This window comes from Magallana gigas, chromosome 9, assembly GCF_963853765.1.
Source record: "Magallana gigas chromosome 9, xbMagGiga1.1, whole genome shotgun sequence".
Classification (NCBI taxonomy): Eukaryota; Metazoa; Mollusca; class Bivalvia; order Ostreida; family Ostreidae; genus Magallana; species Magallana gigas.
In genome coordinates, this window is record NC_088861.1 from 1,438,686 (window position 1) to 1,454,827 (window position 16,142).

Consider the following 16,142-nt stretch of genomic DNA (forward strand, 5'->3'; position numbering starts at 1 on the left):
ACCATTTTGCCAGAAAAGCTTGGGTAGAAGCAACCTCGGGTAAATGTAGCTAAACGTTTGTTCAATTCATTATCCCCAAGGGTAGGGTGAGGCCACAACGGGGTGGGGGGTAAAGTCTGTTTTACATAAGAATATGTCAAGAACATCTTGAAAAATCTACTTCGCAAAAACTTAAGTCTGTGTTGAAGCATCATCCGGTCGAGTAGATTCAAGTTTGTTCAAATTATGATTCATGAGGAATGGTTGGGCCACAATGGGAAGGGGGGTCAAATTTTGACATAAGACGATATAGAGAAAATCTTCTGGAAAAAGCGTTCAGCCAAAAAAGCTGAAACTTGTGTGAAAACACCGGCTGTGGCGATGAAAGTTTGATCAAACCATATGCATGAATCTATGGAGAAGAGTGTGACCACAAAGGGAGTGGTAATTAAAACGGCAGATTTTTTCAATTTTTGCACAGGATCAACAAGGTCTACTGTACTTCATTTTTAAGAAATTTTGATTTTGATACCATAACCGATTTGATCAGAGTTATAGCGATTGTTGCTCAGATGAGCGATATGGCCCCTGGCCGCTTGTTTAAAAAGTCTAATAAAATAGAATACATGTTAACATTACAGGTTGCTAATCGTTGTATTTGACTTGGCTCTCAGGAGGTTACAATGCTTAGGAACTTTGTTACGTTTAACTAGCAGAAACACAATATTTGCTTTTTTAACCTTTAAATTTACATTTTCTCATTACGTGCAAATATTTTTTACTTAGCAGTCAGAAATTGGCGAAAATATTTGCTAATATTTAATAACTTTATACATACTTACTCATTTGTGTAGCTTAAGACGCACACCCAAGTACAAGAAAACTGTCCTTTTTTAAAAATGGTGGAAAAATATCAGAAAAAAACTTGTATATTTTGAAAATTGTTTTATAAACCACAATAATATTATAACAAATCATATTAGATATGAGGTTCAATTCCGAAAACTGCAAAAATATAAAACTGCTTATCACACCAGTAGTATAATTTTTGTAACAAAAAATTTTGTAGAAATGAAACGGCCAAATATATTATTACATAACTTTACAATAAAAATATTTACAAATATACAACAGTAAAGAAATCGTATTTCAATCATACGAAACTGAATATGAATAATATAAACGATCAGCTTTTCAATTTAATTACCGAAATATAGAGACACAAAAAATTAAAACACTTAAGATTCCAAACAGCGAATAGGACAATCATTAGGTCCTAATTTTGTCTTGTAATAAATTATTTATTACATATTGATTTGTTATAAAATATCTAAATTGACATCAGATAAAATTATTATGCATTTGGGTCAAAGGTTATAATTACAAGATTTAAATATACAGTAATAAAAAAAATGATACACAAAATACGCATAATTAAAACATTTTTTTTTAAAAAATTGAGTTTTCAATTGGAATAAACATTGCAAACAAATGAGAGAAATTTATTTACTCCCTTGCGTTTATTATCGATGCTACAAATACTGTACGAAATAAGTAAAAAAAAAAAAGAGAAATGATTATCTTATTACATCTGACAGGATTAGTATTATGCTAGTTAATCATATCACAAATCCTTTCCTCATGGATCCTTCATTGAACAGCTGTGCTGTAGCATAACGGAGTACGGCAATCTAGATGTTTACTGTCTCTTATTGAACAGTTTGTTCTACAATGATATAAATAGAATAGGACGTATATTGTCATTGCGTGTTCAAGCAAATACTTAATATACTGAACATTAAAATTATATTGTCTTTGATAAAAGTGTGCATTCAACTTATACATCGCATATGAAATTTAATACCGAATACTCTTATATGTATTATTGATAAAAATTAATGAAATATATCACTAATCATTTATACTCACTTGTACACTACAGCGCGGAATGATGAACATATTTGATGCCGCTGTGCCATCTATACAGAAGTAAATGATTATTGTGCTGTTTCAACATACATGTATTAATGTTATCAACCTGACGTAAATGGCCATGAATTGTATCAGTTCAGACATATTCTAATGAAAACTTGTTGCATATAATTTATATTTTTCATATTTTGTTACCCGAAAATTTGTCAGTTATAGTAAAGCGAAACTAAGCTGTCTGCGAAGAGTTATTAATCAGGTCAGTGGATGGATTGATTCAATAAACATTGGTTTGAATACCGCAGTAACAATAAATGTTTAAATCATTTTACCTTGTACAAATAAGTCAGATTGTTCTTTAGTTTGAAATTGACACTTTGAACAGAGCAGACAATTATAAGTAGTTTCTTAAGTACAATTGTAATTGTCTTCTTCCATTAACTGTACCTTCACGCTCTTCAAAGTTTTGTTCCTCTTCTGAATAAGAAGTCGACACCTTTAGAAATTGCAATGAAGTTGAGCTTTATTATTTTTTCATTTATGATTTTTTTCAATTCACAATTTAGTAATATTGAAAAAATAACATGTATTTCAAAAATACTTATTTCATTTTAGATTTCAACTAAATGTCTTTTCTTACAAATTTTGTTGTCTTTGAGGTCTTTGAAATTGATGATTTTGAATCGTATATTTTAATCTTTCTCGCAACTGCTTCTCGCATCTACAAACAAGTAATGCCATGTACTTAACAATTATCAGAAAATTCTGAATTTATCTTTGTAATTCAGTAATTCAAAGTAGCAATGTTTAGAATTTCATGTTTCATTTCCATAAATTGTATAAAATAGTTTACAGTGCATAGAGTTTTTAAATGCATACTCCAATACATAAATGACAAGATACTAAGTTCCTGTCTTGAATATAAATATGCAGTGATCTGTCACAAAAAAATGATATATAAAATGATATATAGATGATTATAAATCAAGTTATCTAGAGGAATATCACATTAATTCATTCTATACAATACACTCGGTTAGAGCGATGTCCTAGGGACCATGACCAGTTGAATTGCTTGCTAAATCCCTAATTCGGAATATATCCGTTTAATGAACTCGTAATAATAAGCACAACGAATTCTTTATATATACATGTTTCCTTCAATAGTACTATCATTTTTGCTTATTGAGGCATACACTTAAATACTTCCTCTAAAAGATATATAATAGGGTGGTGAATATAGGGATTATAAGGGGGAATCATTCAACAGGTTTTGTCAATTGTCATTGCTATGTTTTAAAACTATAAAAGAATGCACCGTAAAAGAAGTCAATTTTGTTATTTGTCACCTTTCCAGGGCTAAACATCAGTTCGCAGAATCCGTATATTCCTTATAACCAAGTAACCAAGACTAGACACTTCACAAAATTTCCCTTTATATGAGATTCGGTATGTTCGTGTTTGCTCGACACGAGTTTCACTGCATTATGGTGGGTTTTTTTTTATAAACAATTTGTACAATGTATTTCAATCTTAATTTGTCAGAAGCAAATAATTTCTATTTTTATGGTTTTTCTAGAAATAGATAGAAATGATTTTACCTGTGGATTCAAGGCAACATAAAACAGAAAGATGAAGAGACCCTGTATATAGAAAAATAACCATGCATGAATTTGTCTTTTTTTAACATGACGAAAAAATACGGGACACTAAACACTTCCGTTTACCTTTTGTATTATGGTCACTTGTTTTCGTTTGTTTTTTTTTTGTTTTTTTTTTTTTTTGGGGGGGGGGGGGGGCTTTTATTTTAGACACACTGTTTATATGTTTATCATAATTCTGATATCAATATGCAAATAAGAAAAAAAAGTTACAATTATTATTATATATTGAAAACTAATGCATAGTTCTTACAATCATGTGGTACTTTTAAAATTGACAAAATAATACATTATCTGCCGAATAATTTACCTGAAGGGAATTGAAAACTGCAAACAAATACTGGAAAATTATTAGATCCTGATTCACGGAAAATATTCCAAAAACCCAGGTGAGGCCTAATATTGGCAGCAGCCCACATACTCCCTTCAGTCCACTCCTGTTAAGTAAAATATAAACATGAAACATATAGACCAAATTTTCCTCCATATCTAATAGTAATGTTCATGAAATTTTTCTAAGAAAAATGGATATACAATATATGTAATTCCAAAATCTGGAAATTATATATAAATATATATTTTTATACTCACAATGTTTTTTCTTTCAGAGATTTTTTCATCATAAAAGAAGACGTATATATTCTGCGCATGACGAAGATGACAATAATTAAATTCACCTAGAAAAAATATTAAAGATCACGTTAATTCATGGGATGTACATTTTTGAAAAAAAATTAATTATCCTGTTGTACATGTAGTAAAAATCAAAGTATAGTAATCATATTTTGTGAAAGGGATATTTTGTGAACGAGGATGGTGAACTTTATATTGAAAGTGGAGATAAGAATGGCATTGCTAAAAATATTTCATTCTTATCCAATAATATTTAAAAGTGTAATATATTACTAGACGTTTTTCAATCCATATAAGAAGCGACGATGACTTCTTGTCAAAGGTTTTTAAAAAGCTTACCAAAAACTTACCAAAACTATACAAAGAACCGGGACGATGAACCCAAACAAAGTGGTGTGTCGTAGCCAACAGCTTCAGAAAATAAACAAATGCCAAATATTATATTTCGGTTAAGAATTTAACAATAGAAAACAAAAAGTGTTTTTAATATGTATACAAGAATATGCAAGGAACATGCAACAAATTGCTTTTAATACAATATATATTCATAAATATAAATGTTAAACTTCTCCCTATTATAGTACCGGCATATGGGATTATATATGTAGAACTTGACCTTATATTGAATTTCGATATGGCTTACTATGATTCATCACCATATCCCTCCAACTGAGATCCTCCCAAAGTAATAGCAACAATGACTGCCGGTAAACCTATAATTTAAAAAAAAATTAAACGTTAATAAGGAAAATTTAAGGGTGTTTTGTTTTAATTAACAATTCATTTTGCTTACAAAATGTATTATTGCAGTTTTGATAAGATTTTTTTTTTAATCTTTGAACTAATATTTGACTGTCTTGTAACAAAATTAGCCAGTTTTGTTTAGAATTCTAAACCACTACTTACCCCAACTAACCAGAAGGAAAATAGCAGACCTTGACCTTGAGCTGAAAACATCAAAAACTGCAATTGCAAGATCGATGCCTAGGCAGAGCATTGTAGTGAACATAGCCAGGAAGAAGTAGTGCAAAAGAGCAGCAATTATTATACAACCTGTCTAAAAATAGAAACAAAAATAATGTGATTCTCTTAAAAGAGAAACACCTCAAACTAATGATGTTTCCTCTTCTAAATAAAGAGATCACAAAAAGAGACAAGTTAAACATTCAATGTTAAGAGATTTCAAGATAGAGTGGAATAAATAAGTACCTTGTTTTCCGAATGTTCTACAGCAGTTAGGAACAAAAGATATGCAATACACAGAGCAGAACATAGATTAATGACCAACGTTGAACGACGAGATTTTATGTATCTGAAAAAAAGTTAGTTTTGTCCTCACATGAAATCTTTTGAACAATTTAAAACAGAACTTATATTAATTGATCAATCTGAATATACATGTAATGCCACTATACTCTTACCACTTTTTTAAATATCTAACCCATTATATATAGTAATCTATACACATACGAGAAGGATAAAAACTATACAACTGTAGTTGCATATTAAAACTATTAAACAACCTGCATTACCTCCAAAAGTAAATGTACAAGACGATTGTTACAAAAGCCCCAATTATAGAGAGGCTGCATCCGAAGACAGATATTATTTTTAGTCGTTTGATGTCTTCCTTTGGTATCTGCAATATAAATATGTATGTTGTTAGTTAAAGTAAATAACAAATCTTTCATTCTGCTGCCATTAGTTTTTCCTTTTATCGACAGTTTCTAGTCAAAAAAGGGACAAACTGCGAACAGATAATAACCTCCTCCCCCCCCCCCAGTTTTTTAAGAATGGAATTCATAAACCTTGTTCTTTTTATCAATTGGCTCGCATATACACGTCTCTAATATAGGTATTCAAATCAACTCAAATGTCCTGGAGAATTTTCAAAATTGTATGTACCTCTTCAGTATAACTCATCAAAATGGCGAAGTTGGTTAGATGGTTGCATGAACAGTTAACCTGGGAATCTGTAGAGTTCTCTAAAGAACATCCTGACGTATTCCAAACGCTATTAAATAATTTAAAAAGGACATATTAGCAGTATCTCCTTAGACATTATCAAATATAATATTTTTATTCCTTTTTTGTTAGAGTATTTTTCATAGGATTTCAATTACTGGGTTATCTATTCTATACACATAACTATAAGTTAATGTTATATCACAAATGTGCATGAACATTGTTTTTGTACATTTATATCTTAATTTATAAAATGTTTATCGAAAACCGTTACCTGTGTGTATCACTATTATGTTCCCACAAAAATACACACTCTGTCGAATTTCCGGTAACCTTGAAAAAAACCAGTAATGTGTTATATGTATACAGTAGGATTACCAGACAATTCAATATGGACTACTAGATTTGTTGAAAAAGGGTAATAAAATAGTTAAATTACATTTTTCCTTTGGAACAAAAGTGTGATATTTTCATGTAGATACTGTGAGTCCAGCCCATTGACAGTAAGGGACAAAACACTGGATCCGACCTTCCTGTTTAACACCAATATCATATTATACAAATATTGATCCGGGTTGGTGGCAACTTTGATCGTTTTAGCGCCAAGGGACGAAATATTTAATATCTTAGGTCGAAGGGGGCTGATATAATTTATGTTTGGCCCGCAAACACAGTCAATATCTGTTTTCTTATTAACATATGAAGAAACAAACAAAACAAAAAAATACCAGAAATGACGTATAAAATTTTGTTTTCCTTTTTAGCTTGTTTTCGTTGTACTTGGAAAGATAAGGAGACATAAATATACATGTGATGAAACTTTCATGAAAAGAATATCATATTAGTAACACTAGTAGTTGACGTTCCGAAAGATATTGATTTAAATATGACCTTAAAGCATACTTATGCTACATGAATGGTGTTCTTATAAACGTACGTGTAATTATTAGAGATGAACTCGGAGCCAATATTTTCATATTTAACAGCTGTGAAAGCCACTTCAGTCTCTGGAAAGTATTGATTTGTTGATTAATCATATTTAAAATTGATTTTTACACTATTTATTCCATCAAATAAACTATTCATGGCAACATCCTGTGACAAAATAATAATGTTTTGATGTAAAATATAATTATCTTTTTCAATTAATGGAATACATATTTATATAATCTTAATGTGAGGAATACCACTCATATTTTTAAAAGCTCCTTGTAGTAGCACGAAGTGGGTCGTCTGTTGACTGCTATCTTCTGTTTCCTTTGGAAACTTAATATCAGTATTTTTGTCAATCTTCTCTATACTCAACACTATACAAATGGAAGGACGCGGTAAAGAAAAGAAAATAAAAAAACGAATTATATACAGCATTACATTTCATTAAAAAAAATACGAATAGAAAGTTAAACAGATAGAAAACATTAATATTGCCTCGCGGAATAGATTGCGTAATAATCAAAAATAGATGAACATTGAATATATATTGACAAACTGACATGAAACATAATTATAATTGCGTATGGTAAATAGTCAACAAAGCGTCGATTGTCTGTGCATTTAATTTCGGAACTCCACTTGAACTATTCGAGTTGCTACGTTAAATTCAAAGTCCGATAACTCTAATCAACTTAATTAACTTTTTTACAAGCAACAAACTCAGCATCGCTGACAAATCACACAAGAACAACCAATACAAGTTAAAAATGATGTTCAAAAATATTAAAACGTTTATGCTAAAGAAAATTTTCTTAGTTGCTTGATTCAAAATCTATATTTAACTCGCTGAGTTTGAACGGTACCAAAGGGTCTTCTTTTGAAATGAAAACCGCCATTGTAAAAAATGGTGGAAACAGAAAACACATGATTAAAGAATGAGTAAAAACATGAATTAGAAATATGTACTGTTGACTTCAATCTTACTTTTAACTAATTAAAAAGTAAAATCATTTTCGTTTCATTTTCGAAGAGGGTTAATTATGTTTTTGCATGTTACTTTAAAGAAATTTCTATTTACTAGAATGTTTTAGATACTATTCCCCCCCCCCCCCTCCGAGTGCAAACCACGCTGGGGGTTTATTGTGGATAGGGTTCGGATCCCACGCTCCTGTGCTTTACACAGTGCTTTACACAGTTTTATCAAATATTTAAACGAAGCTAGCAAATGAAGTTCTAAATGAGATAAAGTTTTAACGTGTATAAAATTAAATCAACTTACACATATTGTGCTTTTTCACCGTGACGTTTTGGTTGACTTTCAAAGCACTCGTCACAGATTTCGCAAAACTATTCACAGATGCTAAGATTTTGCTTGTTACCTGTAAACAATAAACCATGATATCAAAGGTTAAATTAAAGAAAAGTTTAATTGATCCAAATTAAGCTTTACGCAAGAGGTGTTATAAACTATAGTGTTTCTCTCATATTATTACGCGTAAAGTTCGAAGATATATACCTTTTTCTCTTTCTCTTTTTTATGTGCATTAGTATATCTCGATGCCACATTATTTTTTCCCGGGCCAAGTATGTGACTCACTATTTCCATGAAAATCTTATTTTGTATCAGAAAGAAAAAATATATTAATTAAACAACAATAATTTAAGAGCATATGTTTGGCAATTATATAAATCATTTATTGATTAAAAAATCAATGATTAAAATCACACCTGTGTTGTCTTGTTGGCAGCCTCCTGGTCTGTGAAGCTGACTTTTGTAGATATGGTAGATATAAGGTCTACACTTTGTTTGATGTCATTGTCTGCAAGTTTGTTCTCATTTGAAGAAGAGGTAGAGTTGTTAACTACTAGTATGCTTGATATAGTGGATAAGGATGACTCCACGATATCTGCTGTTAATTTTCCAGTTTTGCTGAGAACCTGGTATATATAATGGATATCTCATGATTTGTGATGGTATATGATTTTTATCCAAAGAGTTGTGTGGGTTTTTTTTTTAAATCACACAATAAAATTTGATAAAATTCATATACCATCGCAAATCATGAGAGATTCTTTTTATCACATATTTTACTAAGTATCTTGGTAATCTTAACTTTTTCTGTAGAAATTGTAATTGTGCGCCGCGCAACCTATTATCTACAAGACGTCAACAACTTTACGCATGAAAAAAAAAGTTCCTTGACAGACAAACATTTCATTTTTCGAACATTTTTATGAATTCATGAAATATAATTGAAACAACCTCAAATGTTTCACATTAACAAATCAACACTTTTCATCGCATATTGAGCTACACATGTGATATAAAAGGCAACCTGAACTGTTTATTCTCAAATAGTTTATTATGATGGTTATCATCTCCCCAGGAGGTGAGATATGTTTAGTTTGAAAACTGGAGACTAATTTGTGCAAATTATCGGCATGGTCTGGCAAAGGATTCGATATGATACGATAAGTACATGTACATTAAATTAGTTTTTTTTAGATTTATGAAAGCAATCATTTCAAATATAAAATGTCGGGAAAAAGGCTAGACTTGCAAAAGTGTTCCTTGTCATTGCTCTCTTTCTACGGCTTTAAAGGGGTATCATTTACAGGAAAGCGGATACACATATTTAAATATCTATCAAAACATTATCAACATAATAAAGACATAGGCAAAAATGTTTTTCCAACCATTTTTTGAAGGAAGGAATTGATGAGCTGTGAGTATCAAGCATTTTGTCCGAAAATTGAAACATTTTGGAGCGTACATGTAGCATAGAAATCTTAAGAACGTTTAACGTTAAGGAAATCGTTTAGAATAGGAATATGCATACATTTTTAAAACCAAAATAAAATAGCTAAATACAGTAGTAAATTTTAAGAGGCGGTCCTTCGGTTATACATGCAATTTGCAACATTATTGATTTAAGTAAACATGAGAGTTGACTTTATTTGCACAATAGACCTTGTAAATATGGATAAGTAATATGTCATCATATAAAAGCATGCATTTCACATGCAAGCAAACTTGTTTGAAAATATTCGTGTTTTTCAGAGTGGTGAACAATACAAAATGAGTTCAAACAAGTGGCATTCAAAATGCAATTAAATACTTACGTTTTCAATCTGTTCTAGTTTTGCTTGTTTACAGTTTTCCGAATTGTTTTTATTATCCCATTTCCCATTTATTCGGCATATTTTAGTAACTACACCTTAAATTACAGAAAATCCAATATGTAAAACTGCTTATCGGTTCAATTAGGCTAAGTATACAAGTTATTTCAAATACGTATAATGATTTGGAGCCAATGGTATTTTAGACAAATGTTATTACTGTTAAATGACTAATGATGAAGATACTTGGGATGATATTGATGATGATGATGATGATGATAATGACACTTTTGAGAATCTTTTTATCTTTAGCAGTTCAAATTGATAATCAATATATTTGTAAGTTTTGTCATAAAATGTTTATAGTATTTTCCAATCCAAATATGATTTTAAATTCATTTTAATATTTCGATTTTTTTCAAAACAAGTATAAAATGAAATAGCATAACTACCTGAGTATCCCATGGGACAGGGGATTGAAGCGTTTAGTCCTGTTTGTGTTGATGGCCATTGATCGTCAGATTCACAAAGTTTGTCCCCTGCGTTTCAAAATTTAATGAATAAAATTAAAAAAGGAAAGAAAATCATCTGGATGGATAGACAATCATCGAGAGAGAGAGAGAGAGAGAGAGAGAAAGAAAGAAAGAGAGAGAGAGATGACTATACCTTGTCTCACTACAGTTATGGTAGACGTGATGGGGTTATTCGAACAGTTGCTTAACCCGCATTTTAATGTCATATTTGACACAATGGAAAAGTTGCAAGCAAAATTATACTTAGATTTTAAATGGCAGTCTTGAACTTCTGTCATGTTTGAAAAGCACATTTTTATAACCGTGCGGTTTCTAAGATATGTTTCGTTTAAATTTGCGACGTTACAATTGACACTGACTTCATCCCCTTTCGTCACAGAAGTGCGAATTGGTTTGATCAGAAGAACAGGTATTTGTTTAACAGTAACGTTAGTCACTGCTTGTCCTTGGTAATAAACTCCATGATCCTTTATGAGAACATCACATTTATATTCTCCTAAAAAAGTATTTTTATTTTTTAAATGTATTGTATTAAATGTAATACATTATATCATGTCACTGAATACTATACGTAAGAATTTTCATTATATATTATCGAACGAAATGCATAAAATTAACCAATCGATCTTATTATTAAATTCCCCACAGGTCATAATATTTCTTAAATTAGTATTCTCACTTATTCGAAGGAAATAACAATTTTAAGATAATCATCATGTGAAATAATAGGTTTTTAAAAATCAATGGGGAATTCTTTGTTGCGGTAGCGATCATAATGTTCAAAATGCTACATATATTTCATCTATCCTACGACTCGATTCATCTCAAGTTTCTGCTTCCAACACTTTATGTTCTATATTTTGAAAATCAATAATACCTCTGTGTCGAAGATTCGATTATCTACTCAAACGAAAAAATAATATTTCCCTGTGCTGAAACGCTTAATATCCCTTTAGGCTTCATAATACACAACTTACAAAAGTTCACGGGAATTTACATTGCAAGCGACATGAATAGTACATGTACCTGAATGATAATGTCGAAAATTGTGGAAGGACATTCGAGAATTTTCTCTAGGTTTACAAAGGGAGTGTGTGAAGGAAGAAATCCTAAAGTTTTTGACAAATATTGATTTGAACTGTTTTTCACTGACTGGTTTGTATATTGATTAAATGAAAATAAAAAGTGGTGGAAACGGTGCCTTGCGACATACACAGGACGAAAAACCATCTTTAAGCAAGTCCTTAAAGGTGGCTTAAAGGTGACTTAAAGGAGCTTAAAGGCTATACAACCTTTAAGCCGCCTTTAAGTCACCTTTAAGCAAGTGCTTATATGTCCTTAATGTCCAAACTTCTTTAAGCCACCTTTAAGCCACCTTTAAGCATCTTTAAGTGGCATTTACGCTCTCTTTACACTGCCTTTACACTGTCTTTAAGTGGCCTTTAAGTCAATATTGATCAAGCTGAACAATAAAAATATATATTAAATGCAAAAGCTCTTTTATAGAGATGGGAGGGGGTCATCCGAGTGATAATATAATTTCCAAGGAAGGGGGGGTGTTCCAGGCGGTTTTAATCGTCGCTCCATTAAACACAGATCGCTATCATCAGCACCGCTCCGATGGACACAGATTGCCGTTATAAAATTCTTTATAATTTTTGGGGGGTTTCAAAATTATTGTAGGGATGAGCGCAGTCTCTGTATCTTAATATGTGCATAAAACTAATTAAAGTATGTTTGTTTCCTATTATAAATTAATCGGTGAAAAAAAAATCTCTCTCTCTCTCTCTCTCTCTCTCTCTCTCTCTCTCTCTCTCTCTCTCTCTCTCTCTCTCTCTCTCTCTCTCTCTCTCTCTCTCTCTCTCTCTCAGTTCATCCGGTTATTAAACAAAATAAAGATAGTGAACCAAAAATGCATGATTTAATTTGTTAATCGGTTTAAGGTTTGTATTTTTTTTTTAATTTTCATTATTTCTAACTCTAGATCTGCTAGATACATGTTAAAGATGAAAAGACTCTCAACTGCCTTTGTTATATCGGGCAGGATATTACTGCTTTGTTTGTCTGGACATAGTTTTGTTTGTTTGTGTATATCTAATTAGAGTCTATTGTTTGTCCAACTTAAGAAAACCCCTGGAACTAACACAGAATATACAAGATATACACAACAGTTGTGTCGTGTGCCCATGTGCATGTTTGTGTATATCTAATTAGAGTCTATTGTTTGTCCAACTTAAGAAAACCCCTGGAACTAACACAGAATATACAAGGTATACACAACAGGTGTGTCGTGTGCCCAGGTGCACGTCAGGGTTTCTAAAGGCGTTGAATCTTAGTATGTACGAGTATACGATAAGTTTAATGAATAAAAGTTAATTTACATTTGTAATTTATTTTCAAAGTATTATTTCCTAGCTCTGGGTTTCAAAGATGTTACGTCTACAAATTAACGATACATGTATGTAAGAGTAAAATTTTGAGGCTAATTAATTAATGTACCGGTGATCATAAATAGGGGTTGATTATTTAAATATATGTATAAGGGTAAATATGTCAAATATACCCGGCCTGGCACATCATATAATTGTATGTACAAGTCATTTGCAATTGCCAAATGCAGTAAATACGTCACCGGTAATTGGTTAATTTTGTTTGTTATAGAATTGATAGTTTATAAATCATGTACATACAATTACATGTAAATATTTAAACATATTGGAACGGCGCCGCGATCATGAAAACCGGGAAATTGCGGGAAATTGAACAAATACCCTAATAGTATTAATGCATTTAATAAAAGAAATGATTTCATTTTCTTTCTTACATTTTTATAGCTATAAATAAGATGATCGTATATCTACTCGGTTTAAATTTATTAACTACATGTAAGAAAGGCTACTATAGTGAACCTAACGGTTTCCATTTAGGTATAATATATTTTTGTTCACTGAAGACCAAGTTCCGTATTTCATTCTAAATACATGCATGCATGTAATTTATAAATTAGATATAATTGATTGTTACAAACTGAATGGTTTGTCAAAATCTTTTCAAGTAAACACATTCAATACAGTGATTCAATATCCACTGATATATAGGATATAAAAAAATTCTGTAAATGTAAGTTGCCGTGGCGCAGAGGATGTGTGGTGATGCTAGTAAACTAAGGGTCCCGGGTTCAATTCTCGCCGTGGTCGGTTTTTTTTATGTGTTTTTTTTTTCATTTTTCTTTTTAGAACAAACACCGATTTAATACCTTTTCTTTCATAAAGTTAATACATTTTGTTGGAAATTAGGCACAATATTGAATTAATTTTTTTTAATGGCTTAAAGGTGGCTTAAAGGTAGCTTAAAGGTGGCTTAAAGGCGGCTTAAAGAAGTTTGGACATTAAGGACCTATAAGTTGTCCTTAAAGGTGGCTTAAAGGTGGCTTAAAGATAGTCTTTAAGCTGCCTTTAAGCCATCTTTACGCTTTCTTTAAGCCACCTTTAAGCAATACATATAGCTTAAAGGTAGCTTAAAGGTGGCTTAAAGACCGTCTTTAAGCTACCTTTAAACACCTTTAAGCTATCTTTAAGGAGGACTTAAAGATGGTCATTCATCCTGTGATACCTTAAATAATTATTACTCAAGCAAACATCAAACCTTTTGATAGGATGTTAACGTGAAGTTTCAGCTTAGATTCGCAGTTTGATCCATTACACGATGAATATATCTCAGTAATCGATGAATTAGATATTTTCAGACCATTTTTACTCCATGTAGTTGTTAGGTTGTTGCTACTTATAATCCTTTCAAAACAGCAGTCTATATATCCTATTTTCTGTTCCATGGTAAAGGCTGATGAATGTATGGATACATTAATTTTCACAGAAGTAGTGTTACTGGTCGTTGTTGCTAATGGAGCAGAAGTAGTGCTGCTGGTCTTTGTTGCTGATGGAGCAGAAGTAGTGTTGCTGGTCTTTGTTGCTGATGGAGCAGAAGTAGTGTTACTGGTCGTTGTTGCTAATGGAGCAGAAGTAGTGTTGTTGGTTTTTGTTGCTGATGGTGCAGAAGTAGTGTTGCTGATATTTGTTGCTGATGGTGCAGAAGTAGTGTTACTGGTCGTTGTTGCTGATGGAGCAGAAATAGTATTTTTGGTTATTGTTGCTGATGGTGCAGAAGTAGTCTTACTGGTAATTGTTGGTGATGGATCAGAAGTAGTGTTACTGGTCGTTGTTGCTGATGGAGCAGAAATAGTCTTAGTGGTCATTGTTGCTGATGGATCAGAAGTAGTGTTATTGGTCTTTGTTGCTGATGGATCAGAAGTAATGTTACTGGTCGTTGTTGCTGATGGAGCAGAAATAGTCTTAGTGGTCATTGTTGCTGATGGATCAGAAGTAGTGTTACTGGTCGTTGTTGCTGCTGGGGCAAAAGTAGTCTTAGTGGTCGTTGTTGCTGCTGGGGCAAAAGTAGTGTTAGTGGTCATTGTTGCTGATGGATCAGAAGTAGTGTTACTGGTCGTTGTTGCTGCTGGGGCAAAAGTAGTGTTAGTGGTCATTGTTGCTGATGGATCAGAAGTAGTGTTACTGGTCGTTGTTGCTGCTGGGGCAAAGGTAGTCTTAGTGGTCATTGTTGCTGCTGGGGCAAAAGTAGTCTAAGTGGTCATTGTTGCTGATGGATCAGAAGTAGTGTTACTGGTCGTTGTTGCTGCTGGGGCAAAAGTAGTGTTAGTGGTCATTGTTGCTGATGGATCAGAAGTAGTCTTAGTGGTCATTGTTGCTGATGGATCAGAAGTAGTGTTACTGGTCGTTGTTGCTGATGGAGCAGAAATAGTCTTAGTGGTCATTGTTGCTGATGGATCAGAAGTAGTGTTACTGGTCTTTGTTGCTGATGGATCAGAAGTAGTGTTCCTGGTCTTTGTTCCTGATGGATCAGACGTAGTGTTACTGGTCGTCGTTGCTGCTGGGGCAAAAGTAGTGTTAGTGGTCATTGTTGCTGATGGATCAGAAGTAGTGTTACTGGTCGTTGTTGCTGCTGGGGCAAAAGTAGTCTTAGTGGTCGTTGTTGCTGATGGATCAGAAGTAGTGTTACTGGTCGTTGTTGCTGCTGGGGCAAAAGTAGTCTTAGTGGTCATTGTTGCTGATGGATCAGAAGTAGTGTTACTGGTCGTTGTTGCTGCTGGGGCAAAAGTAGTCTTAGTGGTCATTGTTGCTGATGGATCAGAAGAAGTCTTACTGGTAATTGTTGCTGATGGATCAGAAGTAGTGTTACTGGTCGTTGTTGCTGATGAAGCAGAAGAAGTCGTACTGATCGCTGTTGGAAAAATGGCAGAAGTAGTCTTACTGGTCAATTATTGTGTACAGGATCATTTTATTTTAAATGAAAATGATTTTATTTATTAATCATC

The 16,142-nt window shown here is 32.3% G+C and overlaps 2 protein-coding genes across 2 annotated transcripts; both read right to left on the reverse strand.

The window, feature by feature from the left end:
• Positions 1–1,331: 1,331 nt before the first annotated feature.
• On the reverse strand, positions 1,332–11,205 carry LOC136271292 (adhesion G protein-coupled receptor L3-like). Its single transcript, XM_066071002.1, has 23 exons — positions 10,887–11,205; positions 10,673–10,759; positions 10,224–10,318; positions 8,829–9,038; positions 8,617–8,712; positions 8,380–8,479; positions 7,355–7,474; positions 7,105–7,174; positions 6,607–6,700; positions 6,442–6,500; positions 6,108–6,216; positions 5,735–5,841; positions 5,412–5,514; positions 5,109–5,259; positions 4,846–4,915; positions 4,553–4,613; positions 4,161–4,246; positions 3,880–4,006; positions 3,510–3,551; positions 2,549–2,629; positions 2,356–2,404; positions 1,909–1,958; positions 1,332–1,705 (listed from the first exon to the last, which is right to left on the reverse strand). Exons 1-23 carry the CDS (start codon positions 11,044–11,046, stop codon positions 1,679–1,681), a joined length of 2,154 nt encoding a protein of 717 aa, XP_065927074.1. The 5' UTR covers positions 11,047–11,205; the 3' UTR covers positions 1,332–1,678.
• Positions 11,206–15,389: 4,184 nt separating this feature from the next.
• LOC136271410 (uncharacterized) lies at positions 15,390–15,941 on the reverse strand. The gene has a single exon (XM_066071416.1). It carries the CDS (start codon positions 15,939–15,941, stop codon positions 15,390–15,392), a length of 552 nt encoding a protein of 183 aa, XP_065927488.1.
• Between the last annotated feature and the right edge of the window lie 201 nt (positions 15,942–16,142).